At 30.4% G+C, this 16,609-nt stretch overlaps 1 protein-coding gene across 1 annotated transcript; it reads left to right on the top strand.

Annotated features, from left to right (window-relative positions):
* The first annotated feature begins 3,812 nt into the window (after positions 1–3,812).
* Positions 3,813–16,558, top strand: LOC148226900 (uncharacterized). Its single transcript, XM_088201614.1, has 4 exons — positions 3,813–4,214; positions 10,190–10,278; positions 10,338–10,823; positions 15,582–16,558. The coding sequence occupies exons 1-4, from the start codon at positions 4,145–4,147 to the stop codon at positions 15,804–15,806; spliced, it is 870 nt and encodes a 289-aa protein (XP_088057740.1). The 5' UTR covers positions 3,813–4,144; the 3' UTR covers positions 15,807–16,558.
* The last annotated feature ends 51 nt before the right edge of the window (positions 16,559–16,609 follow it).

Genomic DNA, 16,609 nt, shown 5'->3' with positions numbered 1-16,609 from the left:
AAGAAAAAATAACGAGAAAAACAATTGGAGTTAGCTGAGAAAATACAGTCAAGTCTCGATTATTCGCGAGTGAGACTAAGAGCATAATGGTGGAGATTAAATAGGGTTGAAAATGGATTAGGTAGTGATTTTAAATTATAAGATTTAGAAGTTTTAGCAAACATTGAGGCTAATTAAAAAGTGACATAGCTGTATTAAGGCAAAATTGAAAATTTACGTCGAGAAATTTGTCCAAATATTTTACTATGATTTTCAATTTACATTTTATAGTGTTCAATAATTTATTAGATTATATATTACTATTTTTCTTTATTCTCAACTCTCTTAAAATCATTTTTTTAGTTACGATGAAAGTTTAGTAATTAGTTAAATTGGACTAACCATAATGGTTGTGTAAAAATCAGTCCTTAAAAGTTTGTAAAAGAGTCATTAAGCTACTATATTATTTACTAAAAATAAAAAAAAAAGTTTTTCGGCTTACAAAACAAAAAAAAACATAATTGCACAAAGATCTGATTTGAAAAAATTTAATTTAGTCTTTAATATTACTCTTATCCGTAATTATGTTGGTCATCGTTTGTTTTGACTGAGTGATGGAGTGTCACCAGAACGCCCCGGACGCACACAGAGGCTCTTCCCGCTTTGAGGCTGAGCCCCATTACCGAAGGCTTGTCCCAGTACCTACGACATCATCCGAGCCCTTCACAGCAAGCTGGTGAGTAATAATATGTCTAGAAATGGCCTCTTGTCATTAAATTACTCACATACTTTTAATAAAAAAACCTTCAACAACTTCAAAAAGCGCTTCGTTGAAAATGCAATGAAGTGTAATCCAACGCCTCTAGTAATGTAGTTTCCGTACTTCCTCTTTTAAAAATACCTGAGAACTTTCATCTTAATCCTCTTTTTAAAAAAATAATAGGACGCTAAAATAAAATTTAAAAAAAATAAAATAATGTTTTCATGCCTCTGATTTGATCTTATAGACTTTTTTAAAGAATGTTTCTAATAAATAATTCTTAACAATATTGTAAATTTTTGATCAAATATATTTTATCAAGTGTTATAAAATAATTTAATAAATTTAGTTATTAAAAATCTCTTAATCTTGAGCCATTTTCGAGTGACTTTGTGTCGTTTTGGTAATTCGGAAATACCAAGACGTGAAAGTGTTTAACTAGAAGATGTTCAGCGTTTTAGTAAAGTATTTCGGTCGTTAGGCATGATTAATGCAATATGTGAAATGACCAAAAAGGGAGAGTAAACTGAGCGCCGTGCTACGGGGGCGTTACCCACCCCTGATACTGCGCATGCGTGACGTAACGCCGGAGCTCCTCAAACTGTGCAGCATCGATCTCCCGTTGCGAGCCAGTTAAGCCTTATACATTTTTTAACAAATCCGCGGTTGACGAGGACAAATCTCCCTTGAGTAGGAATTAAAAAGAACGTGTACCGAAGATAATTAAGTAATCAATTATTCATGGGCTCGTTTAGATCATAAATAAATTTTAAATCAGTATTTTTAAAAGTAAGGACCGTTACCAAAATAAAAAATCAACATGCTTGATAAATACACATTCATTTCACAAATATTACACTTGAATACAGGATTCTAAACGCGATTTTCGTTAAAAGATCTGGGTTCGAATTCTGTATGAACCTCAGTATTTTTAAATTTCTATCGTGTCTATGATTTCGTTATTAGTGATTAATATATAATTAAAATTCCAATTAATCATTACAGATTAAATTTTTAATGAATAATGTAATGATATTATGAAAATATTGTAATGAATAATTTAAAAAAATCAAGTCTAGCGTACCAACATATATTGCTTGTTTTTGAAGATATCTTCAATTTATTTTCACCGGGACGTTTTGTGCATCACAGTGTACACTATATTATTCAAACATACACCATATTATTTAAAAATACAAAAAATATTTTTCATGTCCTTTTACTATACTGAATAGAAAAATAAACAAAAAATATTTTTTACAAAAACAAACATGTACTTAATAAAATATTTAAACAAAAATATGTTATCTACAATGTTATCATCTGTCCCCCCCCCCTCAAATGCTATCTTTGGGGCTAACATCTGCCATAATATAATAGAAGATTTATAAAAAATAAATAAATAAGAAGAGATCTTCATCACAACGATTCTATACTCTAAAAATGTTCTTTCTTATTTATCTTTATTAATAGTATTTAATATATCATTTTATGATAACTGATATGAGATCCATTCAAAAGATACTATATCAAACTACACAATGTATTAAAAAAAATTAATATGTATATCTATGAAGTTATTTAATTATATATTTTATATAATTAAAAATATTTGAATGTTTTTATTAATTTTATATGCGAAACAAATGTGTTTTAAAAATTTAAAATTGTTTCATATAGTCGCAATGATGATAATTAATTAAAAGCAATATTTAGTTCTTACAACAATAAATAAAAATATTTTTTACATTTATTTACCTAAAAAAAAAGTTTGACAAAACATTATTATTATTACACATTATGAGTATATCGTCTAGTACAATATTTAGTTAGTAGCAGAAAAAACCATTGCATTACTTTCCAATTAAAATATATTTTTTTTTATAAACAAACATTTCGCGCAATTTTTTTAATTACGTTTTTATTTAAATATTATATAATTATTGACAGTTAATTATTGATAATTTTTACAGCAATATTTTGTGAAGCATACGTAAAAATATGTCTCAATGGAGATAAAAATGTACAAATAGTATATAATACCTGCTCTTGCTTTCACTTCGCCAGCCATCCCTATAATAAAAAAAGTGTGGTCATTTCTCTGTTACGTAATTGAATTACTGTAAATAGCTAGGTACCGTTAGATTTATCACAGGTAAAGCAAATGTATTCCTATTATCTGGACAAATCGCGCATATACAAAAATACAAAAAATATCAGCTAATGCGCCGAAATATCAGCCAATGGGATTTTTCGCATATGTAGAGTGGACCGATATTTCGGCCCTGTTTGACTAATAGAGATAAGTTTAAATTAGCCCTTACAATGAGCAATATTTTATTCTACGCTTTTGCTTTCAAGCGAGAGAGATATCGTTTATAATAAATGTTATTTTTTCAGGTTGTACGTATAATATTTCATACATTTTACACGTAAACCATAAGGGAGGAATTCATTATTTTTTCTCTTTTATATATAAATATTATAATTATTTTTAAGTTGTTTTTCCTTGATATCTTTCTAGACTGGTGGAAAAATAAATATATAGTACCATCTATATTAATATTATAAATATAAAAATATAGTCCACGCTAAGAGATTTTTATTTAATTTTCCTCTATACATAAACATAATAACTATAAAACTAAACAGCGCAAATATGTGATTAATATTAACATATTTATAAAAAGGTAATTTTATTGAGGTTAGGCACTTAATAACTTAAAAATTAAATTTACTTACTTAGGTACTTAATTACTTAACAATATATCCGCTTCGTATTTATAATTTTTAATTCTATACCCATAAAAAGAAACCCTCTGTATTACTGTTTACATTTGTACACATTAAAATTATTGTTACATAAATAAAATCAACCTATTTTTTATGATATATGCGGTAAAAAAAACAGGGAGAAATTCCTGACAGTGTTGAAATCTATTATAATTCCGTTCCTTTGCAACTATTAAGCTATACACTCGTTATAATAAGTTCTAGATATAATTAAACATTTATATTCACAATGGGGGAAATGAATATGGATTAAATGAAAATGGTCAAAAATTTTGTCGTTATGGCCTAAGGCTTTTCCAGGGGGTTGAGAGAACGTGGAAGGGGAAATTGCAAATGGCGGAAGCTGTCAAAGCGGAGCGTGCGTATTGAAGCTTTTCGACGCTTTCCACAGCTCTTCGCGCACATCCGAAGATCAGGTCGTCGCATCCAAGTCGCAGAGTTTTCGAGGCGAGCGCATGCGACCTGCGAGGACTATGGCTTGGCTCAGTGTCCAACAATTGCGTCGCAATCGTGTGTAAACACCACACCGGGAACTAATCGATTTCCTCCTATCGGCCAGAGAGCCGCTCCTCCGCCACCGTGGCACCCTTCAAACGGCACTACCGTCTCAAGATGTCCCAAGACAGGGCCAACTCTTCAGCGGAAAACCTTCTAGGCGACGACGCAGCAGCTATTCAAACTGGTGAGGAAACTATCGAAGAACTTTTTTCATAACATACAAACGTAACACTAATTTTCATGCATTTATTTTTTTTTTGAACATTAAAGACAACTATTTGTTTTAAATTATTCTAAAAATTAAATTTCAAATTTAAACCTATACACTCGGGAACCATTTTGTAGTTGTTTTTTTTTTCAATACTTATATAATATTAACACAAAACATAGAGAAATTAGTAAAAATCAATTCATTTTTTTTTTTTGCATTTTACCACTTTCCTATAAAATATTTATTAATATACTATTATTATATTTATTATTATTGCCTATATTTTCGAGTAAAACACTGAAGGGAGCACAAACCATTGCACAAAATTAAAGAAATTACGTATTTGCTTTTGACCTTCAGGAATATTTCAAACAGAAAATACAACACAATCACTGCGTCATCTTCTCTTTTAAGCTAAACCTTCTCGAAAATTTCCAATGTGATTTATTGAACTGTATGTTTTGCGTAGGGTTATATTTTCTTGTCATATGTTCTTTAAAATTCAATGCTTGTTGTTACATAACCATTGATCTCACTTGCTTCTAACCTCTAAAAAATATTGTTTTAAATAAAAAAAAAACTAAGAAACATATTGATCCGCGATATCCTCGTATTTATTTTATAGCCTGACTGTTTTTTTCACTATTTCTGTTATATTTTTTAGACTGGATATATATTTAATTTGAGTGCCAATTAATTAACACTTTACAGGTCGATGACCTAATTATGCGTAATTTGTAGAAAAACGCGCTTACGCGTCATTTAATATCTGGATGTTTTAAATAATTTTACATCTGTTTAATTATATAACTTGCCTTATTTTACAACTCAAATAATTATAACCTTGTGATGGACCTTTCCCCCTTTCTGTTCCTTGTTTTTTTTTAATTATTTATGCGTGAATTTTTTAACTATTTATATAAAAATACATGTCTATATTGTTTGCTAGTATATAATCAATTGCATTGAAATACAATTATATAATTGATTATACATTGTATGATATCAGTTATTAATCACTATCCTCGATTTTAAATGAATTTTCAATAAAAATAAACATTACTAAATGTTATTGGTTAAAAACCAGCATGATTATGCATTCTGACTTGTTGCCGAATTCACTTCTCAAATTTCTCGAGAATTCTCGAGAAATTTTGATGAATGAAAAAAATGTATGTAATACAGTAAAGTATTGCATAATATTCTTAAAATAACCATTAAAAAACACATGTCAAGTATAATAAAAAAATCCTCAGAATTGATATTTTCTAATTCAATGCCCCTTTGTCAAAAACTGTCAAGAACTGTTGCTACTTTACAAAAATAATATAAACAAAACGTTTTTGGATTATCGAAAAATAAAAATAGATCTAAATTGTTTTGTATTCTGCCGATTCCCACGCGTCATTTCTTCTTAACGGAGCGGGTTCTTAAATCCCCAAAGCAAAGATAAAGCCGCCGGCCGGTTAAATAATAGAAAATCACAAAAAAATATCCGCCATTCAAATATTTTCAATCTTCCGAGAAAGTATGTATATTTTCAAACATCTGGTACGAACACCTTCGGAAAAGTTTCTTATATGAGTGTCTTTTTTTATTACTTAAGCAAAAATAATGCGAGTTTGAGTGTTACAAAATTATAAATAATTTTTTGTAATTTTCAGAACACTATTAAAACATTCCAATAGTATGCATATTATGCATGAATCCGCTTTTACTTATGCAGCTTTATAAAAATGGCAGTGGTTGTAAACTTTTTTAATTTAATTTTACATAATAAATAAATGCCTTATAAAATTTCTAGAAAAATTCGAATTCTCGATTTGCCATTTTTCTCAAAAATTCTCGAGAAGAAACACTAGTTGAGATGTTTGTCTTTTTCTGATATATTTTCTATGACTCACATGAATATTTTAATTTACCAAAAATATAATTCCATTAGCTGCAAAATCAGGTAGATTTCTGTGTGTAAAATATTATTTATTTGAATATATAAATGTTACACGATTCCTTTATTAGTACACCCAAAAGTAAAGTTAAAAGTGTCAGTAAATTTACAAAGAATTCGAAATAAATGATTATGCCTTTTCGTCCCAATTTCACTATACCTTATAGAACACAGGTACATCATTGTTTAATTGTCTAATCGTAGCAATTCAAAAGGCGGCTTCCATAAATGATGTCACAGGTTTAGGGGTAGACTCAGCGGAATTTTGACAGTGTAAAAAAAACAGTAATTTGGCTCAATAACATCTTGTGCCTAGGGATTGCAATAATACCAGTATTACATAGAGTAAAAACAGTCAGTACTAGTAATACCTGTATCACCGGTATTGACATTATTATTAGTATTATAATTAATTTGTAATAAACAAGACTTTGTAAATAATGACTATTCATTCAAAGTGTAATATATTATTAAATGTTAATAAATGCTTGCGAATTTTGCAAAAAATCTAAGGATTCAATAGTTCCAACATTTTTTTTAAGATATTGAATGAAAACTTTGTAATTATTGTCGTCTTCATATATACATATTTTTTTAAGCATTTCAAAAAAACAGGTCAAATTTTGACTTCAGTTGTCGTTATTTATGACCACTTATCCGTCTGTTTATTTACGCATATTTTGTGATTTAAACAATATAAAGCTTAAAACAATTTTATATGCATGCAGGTTCTTCTAAAAATGCTTTATACGCTGATTGTATTGTCTTTGAGTACTAATAAAAATCATTGGAGTACTAATAAAAATCAAAATAACCTTTTATCCCATTTATTTATTCACTTTCTTTCATTTACAATATTTTCGGCAATACTACTTTTAGGCGATAATATATGGGGGGGGGGGCAAATCTTTCATGGATCAAATGCCTCTTAAACGTTTATGTCAATAGCATCATGTGCCAATTTGTTTCATTAAAATATATTCCTATTTTACTCATTATTTTCTGTCAGTAAGGATTCCCCGAAAGAAGTACGTGTAAAATTGTAAATCTGTTTGTTTAAAATGCGACTTATTTTTTTTTAAAAAACAGATGATATTTATGTAATTTATTTATTTTATTTTATCAAATTATACTTATATATTTTACTCGCGTTAAAAGTAATTTTAACTATAAACGTTTATTTAAATATTATAGAATAAAAATATGTAAATACTGCAAAATAAATTTATATTTTGATATCCTACGCCGATAACACTACCTTAAAATGAGCATTTTTGAATTTTAACTTCTACTTTCTAGCAATATATGCATCAGCGTTTTGATAGTTCTAAGCCATAGAAATATCGTTTTCAACAAATAAAATTAACGCATTTGCAAAAAATGAGAACTTTTTTGGTACTACCGGTATTACAAAATTAAATACCGGTAGAACCAAAGGTAGATTTTTGCCCTAATACCGGTATTACCGGTATTGCAATCCCTACTTGTGACATAATGGTGTAGAGGTAACATTTTTTCGAGAAACCTGTATGGAAAGCGACAATTTAAAAATAAGTAAAGTGTACAGTATCCGTACGCACGATAGCTATGGTGCTTCGCGATAGTGAGAAAAGAACACCTAGTTGTTACACTCTGTATATTAACTTTTTGTCATCGTTATTGTTTTCTACAGATTTTTAGATATGTTTATAATTTTATTATTGTATTGTTACTATTTAATACAAAAAATATTTATTAAATAAGTTGAGTATTATTAAGACCAGTATCCGTACGTCTGCTAGATGTGGTATTTCGCGACAGCGAGAGTCGAACACCAAATTTCGAACCTCTGTATTATTATAGATGTTCCAAGTTATATGGATTGCTATTATCAGGGCCGGCGCTGAAAAACACGGCACCTGAGGCAAGAATCAGGACCCCCTTCCTCCCAAGTAATATGTCTCGACTTCTTAGAATAAATTAGTATGAATTTTCAACTTTTTTCGCAAAATAATCAAAATTGAAACAAAAACGTTTTTTTTATTAAAAAATCATCTTGCACTAATTTTCAAAATCTTTTTTTAGAGGGCAAGAATCAGGACCCCCTTCCCCTTTAAAAAAAGATTTTGAAAATTAGTGCAAGATGATTTTTTAATAAAAAAAACGTTTTTGTTTCAATTTTGATTATATTGCGAATAAAGTTGAAAATTCATACTAATTTATTCTAAGAAGTCGAGATATAATTATTTCGTAAATTTATATAACAGCATATTTTATTTTTTCAAAAATATTATATAAAAAACCGAAACTCAAAAATATGTGCTAGTGATTAAGGTTTTTAAGTAATATATATAATTCAATATTTAATTATGTATTATTTAATTCGAATAATCTATAAAAAGTGGCATTTCAGTTTAAATAAATATTTATTTTTATTTTATTATATATTATGATATGTCATAATTGTTAGAAAATTTAAAATGTAATAGAATTTCTAAAAACAGTAAATATTTAACAAACATAATTTTGCTCGATTATTATCAAAACACATTAAAATATCTAAATATCTCAGAATACTGCGCCAAAAATAATATAATTATCATAAATACATTTCTGACATTTTGTGGTTGCAAAATCGGCAAGATGACGGATTGATTGTGCCAAATCTGACGATCGAAGTGGAAATGTTTTCTCTCATATCTGTGTCCAACTAACACCTTTCACCATCCGATTATTGAAAGTAAATTCTGCGAAAGGAATAAAAAGCATTTCAACTTGTTAATTAAAAATATGTAATTAAATAAATAAAAAAACTAATAATAAAAATAATTATAAATAGAAAAATAGGGGAAAGCCGTCGCAGAGGAAACGCTCGATAGAGCGTTTCCTCTGCGCCGGCGCCGACACGATTTTGATCCTTTTGACGTGAATTTTTGACTTCTGAGAAGTGATAATTGTTTTTGCACCCTCCTATAATGAGTTTTAGAACTTTTATTAGGTCAAGCTGAGTTTAGTTAATTCGTGTAGTTTGGGTTTGAACAGCAAATTTATATTTCGCCACTGTTAAATTGAATATCATAAACATTTTAGGGTAGCATATAATTTTACTAGCGCCTATGAGTTAACTTATATTTTCGTTAGTAGAAATATATATCTACTAGTGAAAATGTATTTGGAAATTCACTAGTGAAAATATAACTTCACTGAAAAATACACATTTACTGTTATATTTATACATCGCATGTAAATAAATAAAGTTTGTAAATGTATATATTATATTACTACATATGGAAAAGTTGAGATCATATAATTTTATTAGCACGTGCCAGATAATTATATTTTCACTAGTCAAAATATGTATGTACCGATGAAAATGTATTCTAATTTGATTTCACTAAAATGAAATTTAAAAAAAGAGACTGTTTTTTTAGATTTTTTTTTTTGAGGTATAAATCGAAATATTCTGCTTTAGTATCAGGGGCGTCATTTCAGCTTCTTTCAATAATTCTATTTCATTAGGATTCATAGTATTTATTAAATGACATGCATTTTTCTATTTAAATTCAAATGGGGGGAAATACCTCACCTCCCCCCCCCCTTCAAATGACGTCCATGATCACGCCGTGTGCTGAAAACCCGCCAGATTATGCATTCGTCGTTGGTGACTTCTTAAATGCCATAAATGTATTGTTTAAAATGGAGATTATTGAATCGTATTACAGAAAAACTCTCAGAAAATGTTATTATAAGAAATTAACTTAATTCAGGATATTTTTATCAAAATGATCCAGTTTTATTCTTGAAGTAAAAAATATATTTGAAAAAGAAGACCCTATAGTAAGTTGTGGATAAAGCTGTAAAAATGTTCATTGCGTGGTCGGACCATACCATAAAAGTGGCAAATGCTCGATATAGCTCGCTTTATATAGACGAGACTTCAATTGGGTCAATTGTTAAATGTTAAACTAGGTCATAAGTATTATAGCAACCGCCATTTTAAAGCATATTACTGCCTTTCCAGAGAGCTCTTATGTAAACTCCGGCGTATCGGTCGAGTCGATTTCAATCCCATCGAGTCCTCCGCCGTCATATCAACGCGTCCTGGAAGAGGTATAAGATTACATTTAAAATCATTTTACAGAGGTTTTAACTGTGCTCATATTCTTCAGACTCGCCTGGCAGCTTGGGGTAGTAAGACCCCTGAAAAACGGAGCTTGAGCACGGTCAGGTGCGGCAGCTTCGACTCTCAGCCGTCGCCAAACAGATCTATCTTGACAAGGAGATCCAACACCATCTCGTCTCACGAGTACTCCTCGGACTCGGACGAAGGCCAGGACAGACTCAAGACTAACGCTTTCGACGCCGATAAAGCAGAGTACGACCTAATTGGCAACGTTCGAGTCAGCGAGATGTCTCTGTGGCGAGACTTCCAAGAACCGTCTACTTCTTGCGATGCCAGCTCGGCCCAATTGGACGATAACAGCATCGCCACTATGGTGGCAGACGAGAGAGTCTCAAACGAAAATATTTATGCAGGACTCGATGAATACGAGAATGACGATGAATACGAGAATCACGATGAATACGAGAATGACGATGAAAACCAATTCGAAGAAGAAGATAAAACACCAGTTCAAAACGCCAAGATCATCAAGGTAAGCTTTCTTTTCTGAATCAAGCAATCTGACTATTTATTTTATTTTTTGCTTTTATTTTGTATTATTAACAACTTTTGTCCACAAATATTTTATTTCTGGTACGCCAGGATGCTAAATCATATTTTGGCTTTTATATTTAACGTTTATTATTATTCGATTGGGTAAGCAAGACTTCGAACGAAAATGCATTTTAACCGCAATAGTAAGACTGTTAAATAACTTATCTGTATTCTTCTTAAGCTCTACAGCCGTGGATGGGCCTTGACTCCCGTATGGTCACCCTACTCTTAAAACAGTTATCATATCGGTGTAAACAAATTCGCGGAAAACTGTATATGTATGTATACATGCGTACACGCACACTTATTTCCAACACAACGATAATGAGCGTTGACATCTTGGACGGAAAATATATACTACATAGCTCTTTTAGTCCCAGACTATTTGGCATACCATATGCAATTTTTTTTTTTGATAAAAAAATCATTCATTTGCATTTTTTTAAATAGATTACGTTATATATTTTATGAATTTGAAGCTTTTTTGTTTACTCTTAATGACATAAGGCAGTGTTTCCCAAGCTTTCGACATATGTGTACCCCTTCTATAATTTTCGTAACACTGAGTACCCCTCGTTAAAAAAATGTATATACTTTAACCCTTTGAACGCGTTATCAAAAATAATATTTTATTGTTTTTTTTTTTTTGAAAAATGCAAATTTTACCTTGGGACTGTGTTTAAATGTTCTGATTTTTTAATTTTTATTCATTTAAAATGATATTTTATGTTTATTCACAAAAAAAAGTTTTTTCTTGAAAAGCATTTTTTTTACTAATTGTTGCGTAAAGAGATAAAAAATCAATTGGGCGACTTTAGTCGCTTTCCGCGTTCAAAGGGTTAATAACAATCAAAAAATATTTATTTTTAATAAACGAAACAACAATAAATGAAAAATAAAATTCATTTTTAACAAAATATAAATAAAAGCTATATTATAAATAACATTCATTATAATCAATGAGAAGGATGAAAGATGAAAGCCTGTTCCTTTTTTTGACTTAATGTCTACAAATGCTGAAAAACTAACTTCACATATATATGAAGTTGGAAAAGGCAAGATGTATTTTAGGACTTTCTCTTTTAAAACTGGACACATGTTGCATTTGCAACCAGAATGATGTTAAAGTACACTCCTTATGTTTATTTTTCAAGAATTCGTCTGAAGCTAATTCTAACAATTGCTCTTCTTCCGCATGCGATAAACCTTCTGGCATGGATGTTGTATTAATTTTGAACGGACATCTTATCCATTCAATATTTTTGTTTAAATCAGGAAAATAATTTTTCAGGCCCACTTGTAAATTCTCTAAATGTTGTGTTATACATTTCAGAGTATCATCATCAATTTTATCTGAAGATAGGTAAACGAGTCCACTTCTCCATTACCACCTCTCTTTTGCAACAAATTTACTTTACTTTGTCTTGAACGTAGAACAATGAAATTTCTTTGCCTTGTAACGATAAGTTGAGACAATTTAAAACAGAAAATATATCTGCTAAGTATGCAAATTTACAAAGCCATTTCCAGTCATATAAACAGTTTCTCAGCTCAAATCTATTATTAAAAAATACTTTGAAGTTCATCTCTAAGTTCAAATATTCGGTTTCGAATTTTCTCTCGAGATAGCCAACGAACATCGGTATGAAAAAGAAGCTAAGTATGATTACTTCTCATTTCTTCACACATTTGCGAAAAAAGTCGTGCATTCAAAGGACGGCCTTTAATGTAGTTAATGATTTTCACACTGTAGATCAGCGGGCATTTTTCGTGTTGCCAAAACCTCTCTGTGTATGTGACATTTGGGCCAACATTCTGAATTCTTTATTAATTGCGACCATACTTTTTGCTTCATCTGTGCTTATTCCAACACATCTATTCCAATCAATTTTGTTCCCTTGCATAAATTTATTCATAACATTAAAGATATCTTCTCCTGTTGTATGACCTGATAAAGGCAGGCAAAATAAAAAGTCGTCATGAATTCCTTAATCTTTTTCGTATCTAACAAACGCCATAAGATTTGCAAAATTTCCAATGTCAGTGGACTCGTCGACTTGTAATGCATAATAACGACTTAAAAAAAAAATATCAGACAATAACATTATTAGACATATCAATGAATCGTTGATGAACTGTATTATTTGAGAAGGGAACGCGGTCAAAAGTTTGTTTTGCCTTATCTCCTATCATTACTTCTGCCATTATCTTGATTAAAGTTTCGCCAATCCTCTCTGCTGCACTGCATTTCGCAATCAAAAGCAACACCCGATACGAAGCTTCTCGGATTTTTTGATTGTCACTTTCTGTCAAACTCCGCATGACTTTTCGATACTGATTTAAATCTTTAAGTTTATTTTCAAAAAATCAATTGGTTTATCTTTGTACTGATTGTGGTTTGTCTCAAAATGGCGCTTTAAGTTGGATGGTTTCATGCTTTCATTTGTTAGAATTTCAGAAAAAATGACACAAAGTGGAATAGGCTCTTTTGTTGCACCAGGCGCAGCCAAAGCCCGATGCAGCGCGTATCCCCACTAAACTCTACCCGTACCCCCAGGGGTACGTGTACCACACTTTGAGAAACACCGACGTAAGGTATTATAAAAAAATCAAATTTAGTTGTTACAACAACATAAACAATATATTTGAAATTTTTATTTACTTAAAAAAAATAAAAGATAAATCAAATTTGATGTAAAAAATCGTTAACAAATTTTAATTAATACCTATTTTAGTTATATAGTCTGGTAAGCCCTATATTTAATTGGTAACAGTAAATAAAAATAACATTGCACTGTTTTCCAATGTAAGCGTTATTTTTTTTTAAATTCACATTTCGCGCAATTTTATTTAATTTGTTTCTTATATAAATATAATAAATGAAACTTTAAATATAATTGAAAATTGCATAAAAATATATCTGAATCGAGATAAAAATGTTTTCACTTCGCCAGCCATCCCTATCATAAAAAAGCGTTTGACAGGTCGCTTTTTTATGTCATTTCTCTGTTATATAACCTAATTACTGGGAACTGCTAGATATCTTTGGACTTGCCCAAGACATATATTAAAAGTACACGTCGTTCATATCGTATAAAAACATGCTGAATTTTTGTTTTTAAATTTGCGTCGAAATATTGGCGGGTGGAATTTTTGCATATATATGTAGGGTGGGCCGATATTTTGGCTCTCTGGGACCAAAGGGGATAAAATATTCTAATTTGATATCCTACCCCGATTCATTCCCTACAAATGGCATCATTTTAATCTCCGTTTCTGATTTCAAGCAATATGGGCATCGTTGTTTTCGTAGTTCTAAGCAATATACGGATTTTAAAAATTCATAAAAATAAGATGTACGGATTTAAAAAAAAAAATAAAAAATATTTTCGGTACTACCGATATTTCATTTTTTCATACCCGCAGTGCAAAATGGCAATTTTTGTCCCAATACCGGTATTGCAATCCCTAGTCCTACTGTTCTTCTACAGAGCATGACATCCAGTCTTTAATTTATTTTTATACACAACAATATGGATTAATTAATTAATGATTTACAAGCAAAATAATTCTTAATGCTTTAGTTTAATCAATTTAAAAGGTGTCGCTGTAGAGACAGTCGATTGACAACCTGCTACATTTCAGCATTGCTAAGTTTTAAATTGTTACATTTTCCAGATATATTTACCCAAAATAACTCCATTAGTTTAGGCGAAAGTGTTTAAAGCAAAAATACTTGAGTGACGTTTGAGCAAAAATGGAGATGTATAATAGTTTGCACATCGATCTAATATAGATGTGGCTCGGCTTTATTGTGCGGAGCGCGTCTAACTTTAATAATTAATTAGCGATTTACGTACTGTATGCTATGTTAGTTTGGTACCCCGACCTTTGCGCGCCGGGCAAATGCGCCCTAACATAAGTGCGCCGTCAAAATTGCGCAACGACATATGTGCGCCGACATAATCGCGCGTTGTCATATGCGCGAATTAAAAATAAATGTATAAAATAAATTTAAAATAGGGTATACCTACTGACGAATAGAGAGCTAATGGTGGAGAGCTGTCGAGCGGAATCATAACTATATATTTATTAATAATTCGTTTTAAAATCCTATTAAATATTTTCAAATCAGGTTAATATTTTAATACTCATATATTATATGATTTAAGTTTTGATATTTTTAAGATATTTTGTTTGAAGACATGTTATCAGTAAGTATTAGTATCTCGAATGCAAACAAGAAATTTCAGATTTTTCCTGTACTAAATAGAAAAAAAGAGTCAAGCATGTTAAAAAATTTGTAAAACGCTCGAGATATAAAAAAATATTTTTAATTCGAATTGAATAAAATAGAATTATTATAATCTAATACAATTTAATTTTTATATCGATTATTATGATTTAATGCTCGTTATCAACATTTTTATTACAATAATTGCTACATTTCGACTCGGTTATTTCGTAATATTCAAATTTTACATGTAAACTAAGTGTACATCACCGAAGCGAAGGTTAAACGAGATATTATAGTGAAAAAATAATATTGCATCTCAAAACCATACATAAATTGGATTATTATAAAACATTGTGACAAAAAAATGTAAAGTTGTTGTACTTTTATATATATTTTAAATTGCAATTTAAAGTAAATGCGTTTCTATTATAATTATTAATGTATATTTTCATAATTTAGGTCGCCAACAAAACATCCAAAGTAATGTACGCAGCCTTGGCCAAAGAGCTGGGCCTGTCGTGTCGCATGTCCGATCAGTGCCGATGCGCCGACTGTCAAGGCGGTTATCTTCACTGCGATCCCGAAGGAGACTCCGGCACCGACGGAGGCCTAGGCGCCGGAACTCCTATGTTCGTCTCCGAGATATTTGGTCATGGCACAGCGCCCGCCTGCAGCATACTCTGAGAGGACTGAATCTATACAAACTTCATACATTCCAACAAATTAACAGCTTATTCTGATCCCTCCTAAATCCTGAATCGCAAAGAAACATATATTTTTTATCAATATTCAGTGTATGGCAGCCTTAGTATGTATAGACATAAATATATATACTTGAATGTCCTTATGTACTATATATTATAGATTTATATTTAAAAAAAAAGTCAATCCTATATATATTGTTAGTAAAATCTATGAATCAGAACTGGGAAGCTACCGTACTAAGCGAAAGAGTCGACGGATGTACAAATTAAAATTGTGGTACATTTTCAGAAACGAAGACAACAGGGTAACGAGAGATGTTTGGAAAGAATCAAAATGTTGCTAGCATAAGAGCTCCAAATAAACACAATAGAAGCGCCCCGTTAGCGAAACTCACTCCCAAAAAAAAGCAGATATTTAGAACCTTAGCTTAATGTATAGAAGAGCATATTTGTCAATCCATCTTTTGAATATGTACTTGTATTTATTGTATGTTGGTATATTTATAGCACAAGAATTTCAGATTATTTTATGTTAATGTTTTTTAATCGTCGAATCGAAAATATTTGGATTGTATCAACGGCGACACGAATGGTACTAATTAGTGAAATATATATTAAAGTCCGAGGACAAATGTGTATAAAACATGTATGTATACATATAATGAAAGGCCTATTTTTATATTTTGAAAACTTTGTATCGATGTGAATATATTAAATTGGTTAAAATGCATAGATAGGTTGTTTCATATTTAGCAGAACCAACCAGGTCCTATGATCCTTAGC

The sequence above is a fragment of the Plectrocnemia conspersa genome, unplaced genomic scaffold (genome assembly GCF_051122295.1).
Source record: "Plectrocnemia conspersa isolate PC_06_02 unplaced genomic scaffold, ASM5112229v1 ptg000013l, whole genome shotgun sequence".
NCBI lineage: Eukaryota > Metazoa > Arthropoda > Insecta > Trichoptera > Polycentropodidae > Plectrocnemia > Plectrocnemia conspersa.
This window is presented reverse-complemented; position numbering and strand designations above follow the sequence as displayed.